Source organism: Oncorhynchus tshawytscha, unplaced genomic scaffold, assembly GCF_018296145.1.
Source record: "Oncorhynchus tshawytscha isolate Ot180627B unplaced genomic scaffold, Otsh_v2.0 Un_contig_6791_pilon_pilon, whole genome shotgun sequence".
NCBI lineage: Eukaryota > Metazoa > Chordata > Actinopteri > Salmoniformes > Salmonidae > Oncorhynchus > Oncorhynchus tshawytscha.
In genome coordinates, this window is record NW_024606815.1 from 1 (window position 1) to 8,324 (window position 8,324).

The 8,324-nt window shown below is 44.2% G+C and overlaps 1 protein-coding gene across 1 annotated transcript; it reads right to left on the minus strand.

Annotated features, from left to right (window-relative positions):
- Positions 1 to 6,805: 6,805 nt before the first annotated feature.
- LOC121842263 (actin, alpha skeletal muscle) lies at positions 6,806 to 7,703 on the minus strand. The gene is made up of 2 exons (XM_042312304.1): positions 7,485 to 7,703; positions 6,806 to 7,276 (listed from the first exon to the last, which is right to left on the minus strand). The coding sequence occupies exons 1-2, from the start codon at positions 7,686 to 7,688 to the stop codon at positions 7,133 to 7,135; spliced, it is 348 nt and encodes a 115-aa protein (XP_042168238.1). The 5' UTR covers positions 7,689 to 7,703; the 3' UTR covers positions 6,806 to 7,132.
- Between the last annotated feature and the right edge of the window lie 621 nt (positions 7,704 to 8,324).

Genomic DNA, 8,324 nt, shown 5'->3' on the forward strand with positions numbered 1-8,324 from the left:
GCAGAGCAATCATTGTACAATTTCTCCATCCCGGCCGTCACAGTTTTGGCATCTAGTCTGGTTTGTATTGCCTTACAGGACTTCTCTGCTGTCGCTTCCCAATCTCACTCTCTGACATTTTTTAAACTGTGAACGAGGATGACGTGCTGGGCGCTTTAAATAAGTAATTTTAAAGATGCATATCTCCTACTAACATATCTCCTACTAACATATCTCCTCCTACTAACATATCTCCTACTAACATATCTCCTACTAACATATCTCCTACTAACATATCTCCTCCTACTAACATAAAAGCATTTTAGACAGCAGGTATAGTGTACATGGAACTATGAATGAGGTACTGGTCATCAAGAATATTCCTACATAGATCCAGGAGGAGTAATGCATTTGAGAGCCATTTGTCCATTGCTTTGTTTTATTAATTCATGGGTGATATTTATGGATGATTCTATCAATGTTTGGGGAATAAATAAGTTTAAATTAAATATTCAATGACATCAGCACATAATTGGAGCTGTTATACAAATGTAAAATCCAATAGATAATTCACTCATCCTTTACCTCCTTTTCAGAGAAAATGTTGTTATTGATCAATGAACTCACCAAATTGTCTCAATGATCTCATACCCCACAAGGGGCCAAAGCCTCATGGATTTTTCTCAAATGGATGGAAAACAATAAACAGCTAGTTGGGTGTGAAACTGTCACTAATTAGTAAGGAACTCCCCTCACCTGGTTGTCTAGGTCTTAATGGAAAAAACAAAAACCCACAGACACTCGACCCTCCGTGGAATGAGTTTGACACACGATTTAACCTATGATTCTATACAGCAGGGGCATACTCTGGAGTACTGCTCATACACTGGAGATCTGGAGTACTGCTCATACACTGGAGGTCTGGAGTACAGCTCATACACTGGAGATCTGGAGTACTGCTCATACACTGGAGGTCTGGAGTACTGCTCACACTGGAGGTCTGGAGTACAGCTCATACACTGGAGATCTGGAGTACTGCTCTTTACACTGGAGAAAATCTGGAGTACAGCTCATACACTGGAGATCTGGAGTACTGCTCATACACTGGAGATCTGGAGTACTGCTCATACACTGGAGATCTGGAGGTCTGGAGCTCATACACTGGAGGTCTGGAGTACAGCTCATACACTGGAGATCTGGACTGGAGATCTGGAGTACTGCTCATACACTGGAGATCTGGAGGTCTGGAGTACAGCTCATACACTGGAGGTCTGGAGTACTGCTCATACTCTGGATGTCTGGAGTACTGCTCATACACTGGAGATCTGGAGGTCTGGAGTACAGCTCATACACTGGAGGTCTGGAGTACTGCTCATACTCTGGATGTCTGGAGTACTGCTCATACACTGGAGGTCTGGAGTACTACTCATACACTGGAGGTCTGGAGTACTGCTCATACACTGGAGATCTGGAGTACTGCTCATACACTGGAGGTCTGGAGTACTACTCATACACTGGAGGTCTGGAGTACTGCTCATACACTGGAGGTCTGGAGTACTGCTCATACACTGGAGATCTGGAGTACTGCTCATACACTGGAGGTCTGGAGTACTACTCATACACTGGAGGTCTGGAGTACTGCTCATACACTGGAGGTCTGGAGTACTGCTCATACACTGGAGGTCTGGATTACTGCTCATACACTGGAGATCTGGAGGTCTGGAGTACAGCTCATACACACTGGCTCATACACTGGAGATCTGGAGTACTGTGGAGATCTGGAGTACTGCTCATACACTGGAGATCTGGAGGTCTGGAGTACAGCTCATACACTGGAGGTCTGGAGTACTGCTCATACTCTGGAGGTCTGGAGTACTGCTCATACACTGGAGATCTGGAGGTCTGGAGTACAGCTCATACACTGGAGGTCTGGAGTACTGCTCATACTCTGGATGTCTGGAGTACTGCTCATACACTGGAGGTCTGGAGTACTACTCATACACTGGAGGTCTGGAGTACTGCTCATACACTGGAGATCTGGAGTACTGCTCATACACTGGAGGTCTGGAGTACTACTCATACACTGGAGGTCTGGAGTACTGCTCATACACTGGAGGTCTGGAGTACTGCTCATACACTGGAGATCTGGAGTACTGCTCATACACTGGAGGTCTGGAGTACTACTCATACACTGGAGGTCTGGAGTACTGCTCATACACTGGAGGTCTGGAGTACTGCTCATACACTGGAGGTCTAGAGTACTGCTCATACACTGGAGATCTGGAGTACTGCTCATACACTGGAGGTCTGGAGTACTGCTCATTTTTTTATTTCACCTTTTCTTAACCAGGTAGGCAAGTTGAGAACAAGTTCTCATTTACAATTGCGACCTGGCCAAGATAAAGCAAAGCAGTTCGACGCATACAACGACACAGAGTTACACATGGAGTAAAACAAACATGTAGTCAATAATACAGTAGAAACAAGTCTATATACAGTGGGGCAAAAAAGTATTTAGTCAGGCACCAATTGTGCAAGTTCTCCCACTTAAAAAGATGAGAGAGGCCTGTAATTTTTATCATAGGTTCACATCAACTATGACAGACAAAATGAGGGGGAAAAAATCCAGAAATCACATTGTAGGATTTTTAATGAATTTATTTGCAAATTATTGTGGAAAATAAGTATTTGGTCAATAACAAAAGTTTATCTCAATACTTTGTTTTTTACCCTTTGTTGGCAATGACAGAGGTCAAACGTTTTCTGTAAGTCTTCACAAGGTTTTCACACACTGTTGCTGGTATTTTGGCCCATTCCCCCATGCAGATCTCCTCTAGAGCAGTGATGTTTTGGGGCTGTTGCTGGGCAACACGGACTTTCAACTCCCTCCAAAGATTTTCTATGAGGTTGAGATCTGGAGATTGGCTAGGCCACTCCAGGACCTTGAAATGCTTCTTACGAAGCCACTACTTCGTTGCCCGGGCGGTGTGTTTGGGATCATTATCATGCTGAAAGACCCAGCCACGTTTCATCTTCAATGCCCTTGCTGATGGAAGGTTTTCACTCAAAATATCACAATACATGGCCCCATTCATTCTTTCCTTTACAAGGATCAGTCGTCCTGGTCCCTTTGCAGAAAAACAGCCCCAAAGCATGATGTTTCCACCCCCATGCTTCACAGTAGGTGTCACGTTCTGACCCTAGTTCTTGTGTTATTTGTTTGTTTTAGTTGGTCAGGACGTGAGTTGGGTGGGCATTCTATGTTTTGTGTTTCTAGGTTGGTTTTCTGTGTTCGGCCTAGTATGGTTCTCAATCAGAGGCAGGTGTCGTTAGTTGTCTCTGATTGAGAATCATACGTAGGTAGCCTGGGTTTCACTGTTGTTTTGTGGGTGATTGTTTCCGTGTCTGTGTTTGTTCGCCACACGGTACTGTTTCGGTTTTGTTCACGTTTATTGTTTTATATTTGTGTTCATGTTGAGTTTTTCGTATTAAAAACCATGGACACTTACCACGCCGCATCTTGGTCCGATCCTTGCTACACCTCCTCTTCAGACAAAGAGGAGGAAAACCCTTACAGTAGGTATGGTGTTCTTTGGATGCAACTCAGCATTCTTTTTCCTCCAAACACGACGAGTTGAGTTTTTACCAAAAGTTCTATTTTGCTTTCATATGACCATATGACATTCTCCCAATCTTCTTCTGGATCATCCAAATGCTCTCTAGCAAACTTCAGACGGGCCTGGACATGTACTGGCTTAAGCAGGGGGACACATCTGGCACTGTAGGATTTGAGTCCCTGGCGGCGTAGTGTGTTACTGATGGTTGGGCTTTGTTACTTTGGTCCCAGCTCTCTGCAGGTCATTCACTAGGTCCCCCCGTGTGGTTCTGGGATTTTTGCTCACCGTTCTTGTGATCATTTTGACCCCACGGGGTGAGATCTTGCGTGGAGCCCCAGATCAAGGGAGATTATCAGTGGTCTTGTATGTCTTCCATTTCCTAATAATTGCTCCCACAGTTGATTTCTTCAAACCAAGCTGCTTACCTATTGCAGATTCAGTCTTCCCAGCCTGGTGCAGGTCTACAATTTTGTTTCTGGTGTCCTTTGACAGATCTTTGGTCTTGGCCATGGTGGAGTTTGTAGTGTGACTGTTTGAGGTTGTGGACATGTGTCTTTTATACTGATAACAAGTTCAAACGGTGCCATTAATACAGGTAACGAGTGGAGGACAGAGGAGCCTCTTAAAGAAGTTACAGGTCTGTGAGAGCCATACATCTTGCTTGTTTGTAGGTGACCAAATACTTATTTTCCACCATAATCTGCAAATAAATAAATAAAAAATCCTACAATGTGATTTTCTGGATTTTTTTCTAATTTTGTCTGTCATAGTTGAAGTGTACCTATGATGAAAATTACAGGCCTATCTCATCTTTTTAAGTGGGAGAACTTGCACAATTGGTGGCTGACTAAATACTTTTTTGCCCCACTGTATATGGGGCTTTGGTGACAAAACGGATGGCACTGTGATAGACTGCATCCAATTTGTGGAGTAGGGTATTGGAGGCTATTTTGTAAATGCATGCCGAAGTCGAGGATTGGTAGGATGGTCAGTTTTACAAGAGTATGTTTGGCAACATGAGTGAAGGATGCTTTGTTGCGAGATAGGAAGCCAATTCTAGATTTAACTTTGGATTGGAGATGTTTGATGTGGGTCTGGAAGGAGAGTTTACAGTCTAACCAGACACCTAGGTATTTGTAGTTGTCCACGTATTCTAAGTCAGAGCCGTCCAGACTAGTGATGTTGGACAGGCGGGCAGGTGCAGGCAGCGATCGGTTGAAGAGCATGCATTTAGTTTTACTTGTATTTAAGAGCAATTGGAGGCCACGGAAGGAGAGTTGTATGGCATTGAAGCTTGCCTGGAGGGTTGTTAACACAGTGTCCAAAGAAGGGCCAAAAGTATACAGAATGGTGTCATCTGCGTAGAGGTGGATCAGAGACTCACCAGCAGCAAGAGCGACATCATTGATATATACAGAGAAGAGAGTCGGTCCAAGAATTGAACCCTGTGGCACCCTCATAGAGACTGCCAGAGGTCCGGACAGCAGACCCTCCGATTTGACACACTGAACTCTATCAGAGAAGTAGTTGGTGAACCAGGCGAGGCAATCATTTGAGAAACCGAGGCTGTCGAGTCTGCCGATGAGGATGTGGTGATTGACAGAGTCGAAAGCCTTGGCCTGATCATTGAATACGGCTGCACAGTAATGTTTCTTATCGATGGCAGATAAGATATCGTTTAGGACCTTCAGCATGGCTGAGGTGCACCCATGACCAGCTCTGAAACCAGATTGCATAGCAGAGAGGATATGGTGAGATTCGAAATGGTCGGTAATCTGTTTGTTGACTTGGCTTTCGAAGATCTTAGAAAGGCAGTGTAGGATAGATATGTCTGTAGCAGTTTGGGTCGAGGGTCCCCCCCTTTGAAGAGGGGGATGACCGCAGCTGCTTTCCAATCTTTGGGAATCTCAGACGACACGAAAGAGGTTAAACAGGCTAGTAATAGGGGTGGCAACAATTTCAGCAGATAATTTTAGAAAGAAAGGGTCCAGATTGTCTAGCCCGGCTGATTTGTAGGTCCAGATTTAGCAGCTCTTTCAGAAAATCAGCTGACTGGATTTGGGAGAAGGAGAAATACACTGGAGGTCTGGAGTACAGCTCATACACTGGAGATCTGGAGTATAGCTCATACACTGGAGGTCTGGAGTACTGCTGGTTTTCTGTTCTACCTAATCATTAATGGCACCTACCTGGTATCCCAGGTCTAAATCAATACCTGATTAGAGGGGAACAATGAAAAATAAAGCAGTGGAACTGGCTTCCAGTCCAGATATGAATATGAGGTATCAATTCTAGGTACATGCAGCCACCAAAAAAACATATTATAGACTAAGATCCCTAAGGGTTTAGATTAAACCACTGAGGTTCTCCCATGCTCAATCAGCACAGTCTTCACTACCAGTGTAGGTCATGTGACAATGTGAAAGCAGCACCTGCTCCCCTAGTGTAGGGCACGTGACGACAGCACTGCAATCTAGTGGACATGTAAATCAGGGATCTCCAACTGCAGGCCTGGAGTCTGGTGCAACTTCCAGGACTAACCCTAGCGCTGGTCGATAGGATCATTAAATTGCACCCATCTGGTGCCCCAGGTCTAGATAAACACTGAATGTAATCAGTGAACCTGGCTTCGAGTGAAATGTGCCTGCCGTATGAAGTCCCACCCAGTTGACCAGCGTTACCTATGCCAAAACAGGTGTCGGGTCTAGCGAGCTCTTTGGTAAACTCACCTGCTTCAGTCTGGGATTTAATTACTGTCATCAGGTGTTTTAGCACTGGTGTAGAACACACCTGCAAAGCTTTATGACAAGACCCCCCTGATATAAAATGAGCTGTCCTCTTATGTTCACGTCATCACTGATGTGATTAGAACAGCTACTTCCGTTCATTAGCATGTACTCCTGTCAAAGACAGTGGGCTTTCAGTGGACATTATAGAAGTGGCTTCTTCACCTTGCCTTCATCTATACTGAGACGAAAGGATGTCAGCACATCCCAAAGATCTGAGAGATGAAGCCATAGACGTGAGGTTCACCAAGAGAATTTAACAATGAGAAAACCATTTGATTTAACCTGCAGTGGGTTCCAGCCAATGACAAATACATTAAGTGTGTTTACAAATCACATCATTCCCTGAAATGATCAGAATTTTAAAAAAGAAGTGTCAAACGCATTACAAGACTTAATGTTGCAAATAGACTACACAGAGTATCACATTACAGTGAACGTTTATTCAATGGCCCAGTAGCAGATGTTACATACAAGACTAATACAACACAAGGCAGAATGTCACAACCCTAACACTGAGCCTACCCAGAAACCACCCTGTCACTCCCCCCCAGGACACCATGTAGAATTGAAACAATATGGCTTTATCTCTACCGGTTAGGATAAGTGGAAGTCACTCCTACTCATCTGATCATTTTAGAGCCACACAAATGCTTAGGGGATAGGGGCAAGGTGTTGGCTTCTGGACAGGAGAGCCATCTTAAATAACAGACTCCCTGAAAGGAGTAACAGAGGTTAAGAGTCAAGGCTTTAGAAACATTTGCGGTGGACGATAGACGGGCCGGATTCCTCGTATTCCTGCTTGGAAATCCACATCTGTTGGAAGGTGGAGAGAGAGGCCAGGATGGAACCGCCAATCCACACAGAGTATTTACGCTCGGGAGGGGCGATGATCTGGCAACAAGAGATTTGAAAGTATTCATTAGTTAAACAGGGAGATCTAAAGTGGATTTATTGCAGAACACATTCATAAATTAGATGTCTGATGAAAGTATTTGGGAAGCCAAAAAGATCACATGAGAAAAAAATAAAATGGGCTAGTCGAGAGATGCCACACTGAAAGCCCATGGGCTAAAAGTCACAGAATAACACGAATGCCCACCTTAATCTTCATAGTAGGGGGTGCCAAGCCACTGATCTCCTTCTGCATTCTATCAGCGATGCCAGGGAACATGGTGGTTCCACCTGAGAGAACAGTGTTGGCATACAGGTCTTTCCTGATGTCCACATCACACTTCATGATAGAGTTGTAGGTGGTCTCGTGCACTCCAGTGCTTTCCATTCCTACAAAAGCAAGCATGTACATTTCAATGGCAGCCCTAGGAACAGAAATTAACAGGCCTACAAGTATGGCTCTTTTAATGAGGTCAGTGAACACACAACTGGCAAGAACCTCAGCGCTCCAAAGGATTGTATAGTGGTGAATGACTGTCACTAAGCTGAGTAACATTGTGCCATATTATTCCAAGATGGCACAGCAGTTCAGAAGTCTTTTGTCCTCGTCTTGTCCCATGTGATGTGTGTGTGATATATATATATATATACACAAACTTTTTTCATATACATTTAAAATTTTCCATCAACTTATCTTCAAAACACTCCTGCAACCCGCCTCACCAATTTATATATATAAAAAAGTATTATTTACCTCAAATCTGTAATCCTCCAAGAAGCTAGCCAGAAACTCCAAGAAGCTAGCCAGAAGCTAATCCAGAAGCTAGTTCGCTTCTTTACTGGCAAATCGTTACTATTCAGCTAACCACGGTTTGTGGTCATCAGCTATCCTTTAGCTCGAAAATCTATCACCAGTTTTGTACGGCACAGCGCAGCGTGGCTCGGAACGGAACATACCGGACCAATTTCTCTCCCTGTCCCTGGATTTCAACCGCTAACTCTGGACATTCATACCTGGATCTCACAGCTAGCTAGCTGCTATCCGTGT